This window comes from Bolinopsis microptera, chromosome 4, assembly GCF_026151205.1.
Source record: "Bolinopsis microptera isolate Bmic1 chromosome 4, MBARI_Bmic_1.0, whole genome shotgun sequence".
Lineage (NCBI taxonomy): Eukaryota > Metazoa > Ctenophora > Tentaculata > Lobata > Bolinopsidae > Bolinopsis > Bolinopsis microptera.
The window spans coordinates 1,693,270-1,709,723 of NC_087075.1; the positions used below are offsets into that span (position 1 = coordinate 1,693,270).

The 16,454-nt window shown below is 37.2% G+C and overlaps 1 protein-coding gene across 1 annotated transcript in view; it reads right to left on the reverse strand.

Moving 5' to 3' along the window:
• Nucleotides 1-728: 728 nt before the first annotated feature.
• LOC134814512 (uncharacterized) overlaps nucleotides 729-16,454 on the reverse strand; it is an 80,168-nt gene continuing 64,442 nt past the window's right edge. Inside the window, exons 57-79 of the mRNA XM_063822664.1 lie at nucleotides 16,326-16,447; nucleotides 14,049-14,160; nucleotides 13,773-13,845; nucleotides 13,386-13,516; nucleotides 12,739-12,852; nucleotides 12,399-12,530; nucleotides 12,151-12,248; nucleotides 11,334-11,445; nucleotides 11,097-11,186; nucleotides 10,871-10,961; nucleotides 9,749-9,883; nucleotides 9,474-9,617; nucleotides 9,010-9,119; nucleotides 8,725-8,874; nucleotides 6,944-7,041; nucleotides 6,640-6,738; nucleotides 6,353-6,491; nucleotides 5,976-6,065; nucleotides 5,468-5,604; nucleotides 5,197-5,270; nucleotides 4,549-4,667; nucleotides 1,225-1,353; nucleotides 729-1,089 (exon numbers count right to left, since the gene is read on the reverse strand). Coding sequence (XP_063678734.1) covers nucleotides 929-1,089; nucleotides 1,225-1,353; nucleotides 4,549-4,667; nucleotides 5,197-5,270; nucleotides 5,468-5,604; nucleotides 5,976-6,065; nucleotides 6,353-6,491; nucleotides 6,640-6,738; nucleotides 6,944-7,041; nucleotides 8,725-8,874; nucleotides 9,010-9,119; nucleotides 9,474-9,617; nucleotides 9,749-9,883; nucleotides 10,871-10,961; nucleotides 11,097-11,186; nucleotides 11,334-11,445; nucleotides 12,151-12,248; nucleotides 12,399-12,530; nucleotides 12,739-12,852; nucleotides 13,386-13,516; nucleotides 13,773-13,845; nucleotides 14,049-14,160; nucleotides 16,326-16,447 — 2,660 coding nt within the window. The 3' untranslated portion in view covers nucleotides 729-928. The remainder of the gene's footprint in view (nucleotides 1,090-1,224; nucleotides 1,354-4,548; nucleotides 4,668-5,196; nucleotides 5,271-5,467; nucleotides 5,605-5,975; nucleotides 6,066-6,352; nucleotides 6,492-6,639; nucleotides 6,739-6,943; nucleotides 7,042-8,724; nucleotides 8,875-9,009; nucleotides 9,120-9,473; nucleotides 9,618-9,748; nucleotides 9,884-10,870; nucleotides 10,962-11,096; nucleotides 11,187-11,333; nucleotides 11,446-12,150; nucleotides 12,249-12,398; nucleotides 12,531-12,738; nucleotides 12,853-13,385; nucleotides 13,517-13,772; nucleotides 13,846-14,048; nucleotides 14,161-16,325; nucleotides 16,448-16,454) is intronic.

Here is a 16,454-nt window from a genome sequence, read left to right on the forward strand (position 1 = left end):
ATTAAGCCCAAAAACAATTCTTATATGAGACCCCTTTATGTATTGTGTTAATATCACGTATCACGTTATTGAGCTTTGTTCTTTAAATATTTAATCGCTATTGTTTATCGTTTTTAAGGTATCTTACTATGTTTGAGTATGAAAGCTTTTCTATCGTAATCAACATTCCAGTTAACAGAACTTCATCTTTAAAATTCGATTAAGTTAAGGTCAATTACCATTCCGATTATGATTAGGATATTTTGTGTGATTTCATTTTTGATTTTATTATTTTTTATTATTGAAATCTAACTGTAGTTTTAATATCTTTTACAATTTACAAACTATTGCCAATACTAGAATAAAAAATTAATTAAGTTCAATTTTTGTCAATTTGCTGACAGCCCTAATTTTGGTCCTCTGTCCTATGCCAAACTTAATTCAATATTTTGATCATATTAAAAACTGGAAATAACGACAATTCTGATCTTTATTCTTATTTTGCTTGTTTACCCTTGTTATCCTACATCAGAAACCTGAAGGGATCTTTGACTGTCAACAACTGTAATATTTCAAAAAAATGAATCTTTTAAATAGTTTTAATATACGGGTTCCTGCTAGTAGTTGTGATATAAGATCACTATTTATTTATACATTCCTAAAACCCGGAGAATTTGAAAACGGTTTTCCCTCAAGTGTGTTATCATATTATGATAATGGATACGCAATAATGTAATCACAATTTCATGAAGGTAGCAATTTCCAAATGATTTTTATTGAGTAATGACTAGCTTATGATTGATAATTTGTTGGGTCATAACGTCACAAATTGGGTATCATATTTTAGGGTTCAATTCCCAGGAGATAAAGATATCAGCCGAGGTCTCATTTTGTTGAGTAATAAATGAAATATGGATAATAGAAATCAAAGTGTTGCGCAACTCGAAATTTAATACCGTTTCTGAACGATGTGAAAGTCGAAAGCGACGATGCCGGTAACGTTGCCAATAGGAAGTACGGTTTGAGAAAGGACGTTGGTGACGTCAGTGGGGTCCAGTACCACGTGCAATAATTCCTGACCACGTGCTATGAGCAGTCTGTGATCTGGCTCTGCGGGGAGATGTTTCGTTGATAGTTGGGTCTAATAACATGTTATTATTGAAACTGATCGTAATTGTAATTGTAATTGTAATTGTAATTGTAATTGTAGTTGTAATTGTAATTGTGATTGTAGTTGTAACTAACCAATGCACGTGACCCCATCCTCGTTGAGCACAAAGTGAGAAGTACACCCGCACACTCTCGTCAGGTCTGGTTTTGCAAAACACAGATGTGTGCAGCCTCCGTTATTTGAGGTGCAGCCTGTCTTTATACCTGGTGTTGTTTAAAGTAAAAGTTATGAAAGTGGATAATAGTCACACTTTTTAAGAAACACCCTGTGCAGTGTACGTATATATAATACTGGTTTAAGATAAGGTGTTTTGTAGATTGTGAGCGGGTATATTTGAGAAGCTGGGAATATCAGGAGTCTGGACTCTGGAGCTGGGGAAGATGTTATTACCTGTTGGTTGCCGGGAGGAGTGCACAACTTTAATACCGTGATATTACCTGTTGGTTGTCGGGAGGAGTGCACAACTTTAATACCGTGATATTACCTGTTGGTTGCCGGGAGTAGTGCACAACTTTAATACCGTGTTATTACCTGTTGGTTGCCGGGAGTAGTGCACAACTTTAATACCGTGTTATTACCTGTTGGTTGCCGGGAGGAGTGCACAACTTTAATACCGTGATATTACCTGTTGGTTGCCGGGAGGAGTGCACAACTTTAATACCGTGTTATTACCTGTTGGTTGCCGGGAGGAGTGCACAACTTTAATACCGTGTTATTACCTGTTGGTTGCCGGGAGGAGTGCACAACTTTAATACCGTGATATTACCTGTTGGTTGCCGGGAGGAGTGCACAACTTTAATACCGTGATATTACCTGTTGGTTGCCGGGAGGAGTGCACAACTTTAATACCGTGTTATTACCTGTTGGTTGCCGGGAGGAGTGCACAACTTTAATACCGTGATATTACCTGTTGGTTGCCGGGAGGAGTGCACAACTTTAATACCGTGTTATTACCTGTTGGTTGCCGGGAGGAGTGCACAACTTTAATACCGTGTTATTACCTGTTGGTTGCCGGGAGTAGTGCACAACTTTAATACCGTGTTATTACCTGTTGGTTGCCGGGAGTAGTGCACAACTTTAATACCGTGATATTACCTGTTGGTTGCCGGGAGGAGTGCACAACTTTAATACCGTGATATTACCTGTTGGTTGCCGGGAGTAGTGCACAACTTTAATACCGTGTTATTACCTGTTGGTTGCCGGGAGTAGTGCACAACTTTAATACCGTGTTATTACCTGTTGGTTGCCGGGAGGAGTGCACAACTTTAATACCGTGTTATTACCTGTTGGTTGCCGGGAGGAGTGCACAACTTTAATACCGTGATATTACCTGTTGGTTGCCGGGAGGAGTGCACAACTTTAATACCGTGATATTACCTGTTGGTTGCCGGGAGGAGTGCACAACTTTAATACCGTGTTATTACCTGTTGGTTGCCGGGAGGAGTGCACAACTTTAATACCGTGATATTACCTGTTGGTTGCCGGGAGGAGTGCAAAACTTTAATACCGTGATATTACCTGTTGGTTGCCGGGAGGAGTGCACAACTTTAATACCGTGATATTACCTGTTGGTTGCCGGGAGGAGTGCACAACTTTAATACCGTGATATTACCTGTTGGTTGCCGGGAGGAGTGCACAACTTTAATACCGTGATATTACCTGTTGGTTGCCGGGAGGAGTGCACAACTTTAATACCGTGATATTACCTGTTGGTTGCCGGGAGTAGTGCACAACTTTAATACCGTGTTATTACCTGTTGGTTGCCGGGAGGAGTGCACAACTTTAATACCGTGATATTACCTGTTGGTTGCCGGGAGGAGTGCACAACTTTAATACCGTGTTATTACCTGTTGGTTGCCGGGAGTAGTGCACAACTTTAATACCGTGTTATTACCTGTTGGTTGCCGGGAGGAGTGCACAACTTTAATACCGTGTTATTACCTGTTGGTTGCCGGGAGTAGTGCACAACTTTAATACCGTGATATTACCTGTTGGTTGCCGGGAGGAGTGCACAACTTTAATACCGTGATATTACCTGTTGGTTGCCGGGAGGAGTGCACAACTTTAATACCGTGTTATTACCTGTTGGTTGCCGGGAGGAGTGCACAACTTTAATACCGTGTTATTACCTGTTGGTTGCCGGGAGGAGTGCACAACTTTAATACCGTGTTACTACCTATTGGTTGCCGGGAGTAGTGCACAACTTTAATACCGTGATATTACCTGTTGGTTGTCGGGAGGAGTGCACAACTTTAATACCGTGATATTACCTGTTGGTTGCCGGGAGGAGTGCACAACTTTAATACCGTGATATTACCTGTTGGTTGCCGGGAGTAGTGCACAACTTTAATACCGTGATATTACCTGTTGGTTGCCGGGAGGAGTGCACAACTTTAATACCGTGATATTACCTGTTGGTTGCCGGGAGGAGTGCACAACTTTAATACCGTGTTATTACCTGTTGGTTGCCGGGAGGAGTGCACAACTTTAATACCGTGATATTACCTGTTGGTTGCCGGGAGGAGTGCACAACTTTAATACCGTGATATTACCTGTTGGTTGCCGGGAGGAGTGCACAACTTTAATACCGTGTTATTACCTGTTGGTTGCCGGGAGGAGTGCACAACTTTAATACCGTGATATTACCTGTTGGTTGCCGGGAGTAGTGCACAACTTTAATACCGTGATATTACCTGTTGGTTGCCGGGAGTAGTGCACAACGTTTATACCGTGATATTACCTGTTGGTTGCCGGGAGGAGTGCACAACTTTAATACCGTGTTATTACCAGTTGGTTGCCGGGAGGAGTGCACAACTTTAATACCGTGATATTACCTGTTGGTTGCCGGGAGGAGTGCACAACTTTAATACCGTGATATTACCTGTTGGTTGCCGGGAGTAGTGCACAACTTTAATACCGTGATATTACCTGTTGGTTGCCGGGAGGAGTGCACAACTTTAATACCGTGTTATTACCTGTTGGTTGCCGGGAGGAGTGCACAACTTTAATACCGTGTTATTACCTGTTGGTTGCCGGGAGGAGTGCACAACTTTAATACCGTGTTATTACCTGTTGGTTGCCGGGAGTAGTGCACAACTTTAATACCGTGATATTACCTGTTGGTTGCCGGGAGGAGTGCACAACTTTAATACCGTGATATTACCTGTTGGTTGCCGGGAGGAGTGCACAACTTTAATACCGTGATATTACCTGTTGGTTGCCGGGAGGAGTGCACAACTTTAATACCGTGTTATTACCTGTTGGTTGCCGGGAGGAGTGCACAACTTTTATACCGTGTTATTACCTGTTGGTTGCCGGGAGGAGTGCACAACTTTAATACCGTGATATTACCTGTTGGTTGCCGGGAGGAGTGCACAACTTTAATACCGTGATATTACCTGTTGGTTGCCGGGAGGAGTGCACAACTTTAATACCGTGTTGTAACTCATCTTCAGTAGGAAGGAACATGTCGGGAGTTCCATCGGGGTAATCCCATGTCATCACACTCTTCTTATACCTGAAGAGGATAACACGTCATAGAAGTGCACTTGTCACGTGATGAGATGCACTTGTCACATGATGAGATGCACGTGTCACGTGATGAGATGCACGTGTCACGTGATGAGATGCACTTGTCACGTGATGAGATGCACGTGTCACGTTATGAGATGCACGTGTCACCAGATGAGATGCACGTGTCACGTGATGAGATGCACGTGTCACGTAATGATATGCACGTGTCACGTGATGAGATGCACGTGTCACGTGATGAGATGCGCGTGTCACGTGATGAGATGCACTTGTCACGGGATGAGATGCACGTGTCACGTGATGAGATGCACGTGTCACGTGATGAGATGCACGTGTCACGTTATGAGATGCACGTGTCACCAGATGAGATACACGTGTCACGTGATGAGATGCACGTGTCACGTGATGAGTCGCACGTGTCACGTGATGAGATGCACGTGTCACGTGATGAGATGCACGTGTCACGTGATGAGATGCACGTGTTAAGTTAATGTTTGATATCAAGATAAACTGACCAGTCGCTCCAGAATATGGTCCCCAGATATTGGTCGATCGAGAAGGGGTGTTCGACGTGTGTTGAGGACAAAATCTGAGGAATAATTCGTAAGTTCCAGCAAATCAATAGAAAATTAGCCCCGCGTATTACGACTTATAATAAAACATTTTAGATTTATATATAGATAATTTATATATAAGTTTATATATATAGATAATTGAACAGTACTTATATTGCTCTCCTCGAGATAAAATATTTTATCTGACAATGATAATTCAATGAGAATTTACCTGCATTTCTGTCCCATCAACATTCATCATTCCGATAAGATCTCTGCTGGCATCAACCCATATCAACTGACCAGTCTCCAAGTTAATACTGAGACTGTTTGGCCAGGCAAGTCCTTGTTGTGCTAACACCTCCATATCTGTGTGAGAGTTGAGGTTAAGTTGGAAACTTAGTCGAAGTGAAGAAGGAATAAAAACAATACCATAATCTAGTACAGACAGATCCGTGTGCAATAATACCAGTAATTGTTTACTTACAATTACAGTAATTGTTTACTTACAATTACAGTAATTTTTTACTTACAATTACAGTAATTTTTTACTTACAATTACAGTAATTGTTTACTTACAATTACAGTAATTGTTTACTTACAATTACAGTAATTGTTTACTTACAATTACAGTAATTGTTTACTTACAATTACAGTAATTGTTTACTTACAATTACAGTAATTGTTTACTTACAATTACAGTAATTGTTTACTTACAATTACAGTAATTGTTTACTTACTAGTTCCATCAAGCTCCATCTTCGCGATAAACGGGAAAGTTCCCCAGTCAGCCCAGTAGAGATAGCTATTTATGGGATCCACGCAAATACCTGATCATTAATTAATTAATTAATTAATAAATAATTTAATTAATTACTTATTTAATTAATTACTTAATTAAATATTTTGTACAAATTACAATTGAAGAGATGATGTACTATTTTTTGTGGTCGATTCAATTGTATTTGCTTATAAAAGGCAAGGAAATATTATGATTATACAGACTTCACCTCATTGTCTTTAAATTTTATTATTTTCTTTAATACTGTAATACAGAAACGGAAAAAATGTCAACAAGGTCTAATATAAACTAATTGTTACCGTGATTAACACTTACCCCTCGGTTTGCTGAGACGATCAATGTAGAAAGATCGGCGATATTCTCCGTCTAAGGTGGCCACTTCAAACCTGCTGGTGTACGAGTCTGACCAATACAGATTTCTGTTTATCCAGTCAACTGCCATTCCGTCAGGTGTCTAGTAAAAAAAGGATTTTATTTTTAAAAGTCAGTTATTTACTAGGTTAGTACGCGGTGGGGAAGGAGGTACTTGATTGATGATTGATTTATTTTGTAAGCCAAATTAAAGTAAACATACACACAAGGAAATATTCTACAATACTGACCACAAGTCCGTTCTCAACGACAACCTCTCTGTTCTCCCCCGTCATGTCCGATCTGTATATCTTGTTGTCCTTGACATCCGTCCAATAATACTTCTGATCCTGTGTTTGAGAGAATGTTAAGATTTGAAAAAGAGGTAATATTTAAAAAGAGGTAATATTTAAAAAGAGGTAATATTTCATGTGTTATTGATACTCCAGAAACACAGTCCATAGAACATAATATCCTTTATAATTAACATAAACAAATTTCGACAAATAACAAAGGATATTATAACCTAAAGAAAAGGAAAAGAGAAATATTGACCTGCAGGTCGTAATCCACGATAACAGCCTGAGTAAGACCACTGAGTACTTCTCGAGCTTGTCTGGTTTTTATGTTAACAGCCATTACCTTGTTCGTTCCTGTTCAATTCACAATGTTAGGTTAATTAATACAGGTGAGCTAACTTCATGCTAACTTCATAGAGAGCGAATCAACAGTTAATCGCATTTAAATTGCAAAGTCTCTACGGGTATATGCCTCACAGAATGGCCAAAAAAAAGGAAGGTCTCTCAAAATCACAAAACACACTTTATTTCAGTTTTTATCTCATAAGAAGCTAAGTTGACACTCATATTTTTCTTCCCGGGGGTTGATTTAATCTCATAACCATTTTTTCTTTGAGAAAAATTGGCCGGAAAATCTTCCTCCAAAAAAACATGCCTCACAGAATGGCCAAATCTCCACACGTTGTTAGAAAACCTATTAAGGAATGGGGTAATAACCTAAAACTCACGAAAAAACTGAGCTGTGAAAAATTATTTCACAAAAAAGAAAAAACGCCTCACAAAATGGCCAAAAAAAAATGAAAACGAGAAAATTTTATTTTTCTAAAACCTTTGGCTCTTGTTTCAGGCATGCTGCTGGTATTAGTATGCCTTGTTAACACCCCCATATAGGTGAAATTTCTTAGAACTGAATAAAAAGGGCATAATTTCCTACACCAAAAATGGCCATTTTGTTCATATTCCCTGATTTCATGATTTATAACCTTCATTCGGCTGTAAAAACACTCCATCTGGGGTGTTACTGTATGATAAATAGCTTGTGAATACTTTAGACTTATTGTTTCATTGAATAAAAGGAGTTTTAAATTTTGGCCATTTTGTGAGGCATATTTTGGCCATTTTGTGAGGCGTTTAGCCATTTTAGCATTTTTTTCCTTCCTATATTGAACATTGTTCGTTTTGTTTGATGAATACTATTCTTTAAACATCTTCTGTCATACTGGTGCCAGAAATTCTCACCAAAATGCAAACTTAGTTCAAAAATTTGAAAACAAATTTTGTGAGGCATATTTTGGCCATTTTGTGAGGCGTGTAGCTATTTTAGCATTTTTTTCTTCCTATAATGAACAATGTTCGTTTTCTTTGATGAATAATATTCTTTAAACATCTTCTGTCATACTGGTGCCAGATGTTCTCACCAAAATGTAAACTTAGTTCAAAAATTTGAAAACAAATTTTTCAGTGCTCAAAATTTCTACATAAACAGTCATATTTATGCCAGAAAATGTGGTCCTAGTTAATGATTTCACCACAGGAAGTGTTGCCAGAAGACTTTTGTTTCATATGGTATCCACAAAACCTACCAGTCTTATATAAAAAATTAGTTACAAAAACATTTACAAATTTGGCCATTCTGCGAGGCTAGCCATTCTGTGAGGCATTTACCCGTAAGTAATTTATTACATACATCATAATCAGTTTAAAAAATATAAACCCGATGGGTACTCCTAAAAAACATAACTTTTAGTTAGTTATGTTGTTATGTTGTTATGTTGTTATGTTGTTATGTTGTTATGTTGTTATGTTGTTATGTTGTTATGTTGTTATGTTGTTATGTTGTTATGTTGTTATTTTGTTATGTTGTTATGTTGTTTGTTATGCTGTTTTTTATGTTGTTTGTTATGTTATGTGTTATGTTGTTTGTTATGTTGTTTGTTATGTTGTTTGTTATGTTGTTTGTTATGCTGTTTTTTATGTTGTTAGTTCTTTTGTTATGTTGTTTTTATATTTGTTATGCTTGTTATGTTTGTTAGGTACCGGAAACAAGAAGAAGAGGGTCAGCTCCACAACTCTTCTGATCAGTACTGAGAGGAACTGTCCCCCCACAGCCACAAGCCGGGCTCTCGTCTGGTTTCCCGAAACAGAACTCTTCGCACCCATTGTTATCTCCCCCGCAACCGTTACCAGCTGTTGGGGGTTCAGAGTTACTATGGTAACCGTTGTAAGGATCAGTGTTGCACGTATCCATTCCTTCATTTCTTAAGAATTATGGGAAACAAACAAATACTATAGATAAACTGCCAACAGAACAGCGACTAGTACCTGCGAATTTTAGAGGGGTGTATAGTTTGATGTCAATGCTTTGACCCTGGACAACATTGCCGATGTTGATATTCACTACTCCTCCAGCGGGTTTAAACGTCCAAAGTCGCCTGCAAATGTGGAATACGGAGAAATACTTGCATTAAATACAACCTTTTTTTTATTAAAATTTCTGATTGTTTCTGAATAGACTCAGTGAAGACAGATTCTAATGGAAATAAATAAAATCCATTAGAATCTGTCTTCACTGAGTCTATTCAGAAACAATCAGAAATTTGAATAAAAAAACTATCAAATCATGAGACTCAAAAACACTACACGAATCCATCAGATTAAATACAACTGTTAAGACGTGTCAAATATAAGTGAACGGATTTCAGGCCAGAGTATCATGAATATGTGATGCTCAATTCTTTGATTATCTAATTTTTCTATAAATTGAGAATGATATCAAATCACAATACCCGTCAGTTTCAAGCCAGATAACGTGGTCACCGTACGCAGTTATTTTAGTAGGGTTGAAGACAGTAGTCATGAAGGAGACAGGGTCAGTCCTGTTCAGATCACCCGACATGATTTGGGTTGAGTCAGCTAGCGTCCAATATAACCTTGCGAAGGAGATCAGGATTGTTTAAAAATTGGAAATGTTGATCCATATTGACTATTTTAGATGGAAAACATATCTTTTAAATTTGCGAAGAACATATAAAATGATGTAGATTATAAGATAAGGACTGACTTGTTTGTGTCTGTGTCGAGAGCCAGGCCTTGTGGTTCAGCAGATAGAGTGTACAATGACACCCTGTTATCCCCGTCCAGATCAGCCATCTCTATCTCATACTCCTCCCCGTTATATGTAGTGTACACCAACAATCTAGCAGTATTATATTTAATAATTATTAATTTATATAATAATTAATTATTATATTTATTTATTTCATAATAATATCAACCATCTCTATCTCATACTCCTCCCCATTATATGTAGTGTACCCCAACAATCTAGCAGTATTATATTTAATAATTATTAATTTATATAATAATTATTATATTTAATAATAATATCAACCACCTCTATCTCATACTCCTCCCCGTTATATGTAGTGTACACCAACAATCTAGCAGTATTATATTTAATAATTATTAATTTATATAATAATTATTATATTTAACAATAATATCAGCCACCTCTATCTCATACTCCTCCCCGTTATATGTAGTGTACACCAACAATCTAGTAGTATTATATTTAATAATTATTAATTTATATAATAATTATTATATTTAATAATAATATCAGCCATCTCTATCTCATACTCCTCCCCATTATATGTAGTGTACACCAACAATCTAGCAGTATTATATTTAATAATTATTAATTTATATAATAATTATTATATTTAACAATAATATCAGCCATCTCTATCTCATACTCCTCCCCGTTATATGTAGTGTACACCAACAATCTAGCAGTATTATATTTAATAATTATTAAATATAATAAGTAATTATTATATTTAATAATAATATCAGCCATCTCTATCTCATACTCCTCCCCGTTATATGTAGTGTACACCAACAATCTAGTAGTATTATATTTAATAATTATTAATTTATATAATAATTATTATATTTAATAATAATATCAGCCATCTCTATCTCATACTTCTCATTATATGTAGTGTACACCAACAATCTAGCAGTACAAGGGTATTATAATTAATAATTACTTACTTGAAACTGGTTTAATGTTTTACTTTTATTAGAACAATATAGCTCGCATTGTTAATAAGTTAGTTGAAATACAAATAACCGCACTGAATCAAATATTTAATTTCAAGTGAATGGCCTAATGTATTACCCAGCACTAGGATGAACTTGTAGAAAACTGGCTCTGTTCAGTCCAAATGTTATGAGAATCTTGGACACTGCTTTTTTACTGCTAGCAACACCTGAACACATTGATATACATAGTTAAAGTGTAAATTTATAACTGGTGTAATATCTAAGCAATATTCCTGCAGCGAGGCACAGGCCACAAACATAAAATTTAAACTTTTTATACGTAAACTTTACGTAAACTTTACCAATTCTTGATCTTGCAGAGCCCTCGATGAAGTAAACATTGTCAGCAGCCCAGTCGTACGCTATACTCGTCACGTCAGTCACATTAGGATCTGAAATCACAACAAATGTTAGGTGTTTTAGTGGCTAATACTTCACTATTTCACTATTTCACTATTTCACTATTTCACTATTTCACTGTAATAAAGATCACTATTTCACTATAATAAGTTCGATAATATGATGCGGTTACCACCAACCTTTGTGGATTATATCGTTTCTGGAGGAATTGCCTCTGACAATAGCTTCCTTAACTGTGCTGTACCAGAATGTGTCCCTTCGATCATAGTCAAGGTCAAAATGTGACAACCCCTGAAATGAAAGTGTGTGCAAATTGGGATACCAAGCAAAGTTAGATGTCAAAATTAACACTACTACAATTATTATAACCATTACACAGGGTGTCCAGGTGATTTTGATAATGAAATCTATGAAATCTATGAAACTCAGAAAAGATCTATGAAATCTATGAATATTTCCATTCGAGCGAAGCAAGGTTTAATATTCTGCTCGAGGTCCCCGCTGGCGAAAATTCTGTTGTTTTTACCCTTTTTGTCCTATTTTTTAAAGCAATTTTTGGTTTTTTTTGTTGAAAAATCTGAAAATCTGATGTTTCTATTATATCAAAAATCCGTCCCAAAATCTATGAAATCTATGAAATCTATGAAATCTATGAAATCTATGAAATCTATGAAATCTATGAAATCTATGAAATCTATGAAATCTATGAAATCTATGAAATCTACGAAATCTACAAAATCTATGAAATCTATGAAATCTATGAAAACCGATGTACCCGGACACCTTGGGCTTGACTATTTTACACTACAATTTTTCATTTTTTTATGTATCGACCGGGACCGTTTGTTTTGGCCGGGACAGGGACTGGTAAAAGGGCGCCGGAACCGGAATGTTTGGGTTTCTAAAATTAAGTTGTTAAAGAATTTACAATCTTATTCAAAATTTTACTTCGGTTTATCCTGATTTAAGTTTCAGCAGGAAACTAATGAAACGTACCAGAAGTATAGGAACAGGCTGGCCACTCTCCGAGGTACTGTCAGTCTTGTAGTTGTAGAGATTACCATCCACACGTACCAGTAGGAAATCTTCTGACTCTGGGACAATTCTTTCGTTACTCCGAGAAGTAATCGTAATCTATTAGTTAACCATTTACCATAAAGTCTTTTTTTGTGAATTCATAAATGATAGTTGCTATAAAAACAGTGGTAACCAGTGGTAACTAGTGGTAACTAGTGATAACTAACCGATACAGTCCTTGCCGTTGGCAGCGAGGAAGTAACCCGAGTGACAGGAGCAAGAAACTCCCTGTTGAGCATCAGTAACAGTAACATTGCACACGTGACTACAGCCTCCGTTATCTACCATACATAACCCGTCTGTAATGATAAGGTAAGATAAGGTATATAAGGTAAGCTGGTATCTACTATACACAAGGAAATATTAGCTGGTATCTACCATACACAAGGAAAATATGAGCTGCGGTCTACCATTTCAAGATAAGATAAAATTTGAGATATTAGAAACGATTACTGTTTATCTTGTCTGATAGCAGCACGGATAACAAGTTGTCATGGTAACACTCACTGCATCCGTTAGTAAGGGGATCTTGAGGGTAACCATCAGGACAGAGACAGGACACAGTGGCCGCCTCACCAGGGATACAGAAGTAGGGACACTTCTGGCACGCCGCCAACTCTTCTGATTGTAGAATGAGAGGTGAGAACATTTGTAGAATTGGTTAGTAAATGTTCAATATTACACTCAATGAAGCATTATGTACGTTTAGGATGTAGTACTGCACCCTACTGAAGTACTAGGGTTTAAGGGGGAACCTCCCCCCCCCCCCCCATCCCTTAAACAAGCAATCGAGTTGTGACATTAACCTGAATGCGTGAGTTACGACTATCATATAGCGATAGCAGAAAATCGTTAAGAAATGGGAGCGAATTATTGAAATCTTCTCTTTACTTGTTCATTCCATAAATTTTCTGTCGTATTAGATACAAGAAAGACGCCACAAAATGAAGAATTCGTTATAATTTTGTATGAATGAAAAGCATTAATACCTTGATTTGAAGCAGCAACAGCAAGCTTAAGGGGGGAACCCCCTCCCCCCCCCCCCTTAAACAAGCAATCGAGTTGTGACATTAACGAGGGGAAGGTTAGTATATTACAAACCACCACTAATAAGAAGACTTTAAAGTACTATAACACCCATTCTGATAACATACCTTGATTTGAAGCAGCAACAGCAAGCTGCACAGTGAGAGGGGACCCGTTAGCACTTTTAAACAGGGCCTTTACAAGGTCACCTGTCTTTCTTATCCGATACACACCCTCACTTGTCCCTAACACTACAAACCTGTAATTTAGCACTCTCTAGTGGGTGAAACTACTATTTTAAATTATTTAACTCACTATCTAGTGACTACTTACGAAAGCAAGGGAGAGCTACAGGACAGTACTTTACTCGGGAATATTATGACTGGGATAAAGTGGTGGATTTTGGAAAATTCCGCCATATTTTTCCCGGTCATTAATCTTCCCAGTAATAAATTAACCCGCTATAATATTCCCGAGTAAGGTAAGCTATTTCACAAATAATCGAGCACACTAACTTTTGGGGGATGGTGATGGAGGAAATGGTAGAGTTGGTTATTGTTGAAGTGCTGATGTGGTCGATCTCTCTTCCTGACAAGTTAGAACTGTAAAATTAGCAATTTCTCTCAAATTGACAAGGGTTCTACCGGCCGATATTTTGAAATCATTTTCAATTCCAACATTTGGCTGAGTTCCAACTAAAACAATTTGAAGTCTGAACCTCTGAGTTTATTTGAGTAGTTCGGTAGATCTGTTAAGCTACTGAGTATGACAAGAGCTAAATCATATCTTACCTTCGAAGTCGAGCACTTTGATAACACCGAAACTCTGCACAACGTACAGTTTGTTATCTACTTTATCGACTGCCATACAGTTTATGGAGCCTCCATTGCGTTGTGTGAATATCTGAGGTAACTAGTGGTAACTAGCATAGTAACCTAGTAACTAGCATAGAAACCTGGTAACTAGCATGGTAACCTAGTAACTAGCATAGTAACCTAGTAACTAGCATAGCAACCTAGTAACTAGCATAGTAACCTAGTAACTAGCTTAGTAACCTAGTCACTAGCATAGAAACCTAGTAACATTGCGTTGTGTGAATATCTGAGGTAACTAGTGGTAACTAGCATAGTAACCTAGTAACTAGCTTAGTAACCTAGTAACTAGCATAGTAACCTAGTAACTGATGTCCTAGTAACTAGAGGAACCGAGTAACTTAGCTATAACCTAGTAACAGATGTTAGTTTAAACCTTTCAATTGAATTTTTGGGGAAAATAGTAAAATTTAAGTAACAGCATAAATAATCCCCTTTTAAATAGCTAGTTACCAGTAACTTTATGCAAGGTAAATTATTAACAAGCATGTAAACTCAGGTAACCTAGCATGTCCGAGTATAAATAAAGAACTGTATCTAGAATGTTTTAACTAAGTAATACATACTAACCTAGTAACTGCATGGTTTTACAGTAACTTAATGTAATAGAAACTTGCATAGGGAACCAGTAACCTTCACACTCAGACCTAGTACTAGTCATTTTCATGTTACGATTATTGGGGGGGCAAAAATCAGTAACCAAAATAATAATTTAACAAGTGCCAAACAGCTCCAAATTACATAGATGTCATATTGAAGATAAGGACGTTACGAAATAGTGTCAAATTCACCCACGTCGCCTAAGAATTTGTTATTTTAGACAACTTTTACAAAACAGTGAGTCGAGAAGGGAGCCGCTAAAGTGCCGGAATACAACCTGGCTGTTTTAGTTATGTTTAATACTAAAAAGGTATATCCAACATCATTGTAATGAGTTTAAGCAAACTTAGATAATTGCTTGAAAAACACGTTCAGGTAACTTCTACCACGGTTAAACTCGCTTTCCCTACACTCAGACCTGGAGTTTAGGCATTACCCTGAAGTGATAACGACTACTGGAGGTTCCCTCCGAGTACAGACAACCAACGGATAAAGTAAACTAGTGCATAATCAAGCCCGGAACTAAAACTTACGATGTCGATAATTGCAATGTGGCACGGCTATATGTAGGTCATAATAATGTAGTGTTCTATATGTCCGTTTAGATAATTTAATATCACTGTTCGAAAATTCACTGTTCCACAGAATGAAAAAACGTTCTAGAAATTCATAGAAAATTATTGTTGGGTCTAACGTTACTGCTGATTTCCAACGAATATTATGCAATTGATGTCTCAAAAATTGGAGTATATGGATTTTACTCTTTGCATGATAACAATACTCTTAATACATTCTTGAGATCCACTTCAAATAAATTTGATTACAACTGTAAATAATCTGAGAATCCAATTTGATTCACATCTCGCAAATACCAACTCTGCAGAAATCTAATCTATGGAAAACAACCTCATAATAGCATATTCTGAATAATTAGCAGAATACTCTTGCAGAACCCAAGATCTGATTTTGTCCCATTTCTAGAATAATCTGGCAAATTTTAGTCTTCCAGACCAACAATGCTTGGTAATATCTGCCGCAATATGGCAATCACATAGTATACCTATAAACTTAGTAGGATCCTAACACATATAACTAGATAAATCCATCAGCTTTGTGTGGAAATCTGTGAGTTATTCACTATAATGCGTTATTTAGCAATTGCGCTTAACTGACTGTTTTTGGGCTAGCCATAAGGCATACAATTTACTTATAACCGGCCATTATATTGATACAATCTATAAGATAGAAAGGTTATTAAAGTATAGAATACTACCCTATGGCTTATAGAAAAGGTAAAGCTTCAAATACTGATTGTTATGGCTTCGAGTAAGAATTATGAATTTTTAGTAGTTTGTAGCTAAAATAATCAACCATATGTAAAATTCCAATTTTCTCGAGTTATTGTGTAGTTACCGTAGGTCTTTTAAATTGTTTGAGTCTTATTTTTTGGTCAAGCAGTCTACAGAACACCTTTCAGACATATTTGGATGGTACTAACATGTCTAATATAGCCTGCCCCCCTATTCTGGCCCACTGTGTAATTGCACTGATACACCCAGGGTGGGATAGAAAGTAGTGTCAGAATATACTACCCACCGTGTCAGCAGCTAAGCCATATTCCATGTTCTTTTTCTTCACGACCAGTTGATCTGGGGTGTGTTCTACAAAGAACATGAGTCCGAGAGAGGGAGCCAACCGCAAATGTGACAGAGTCGAGCCTGGTCA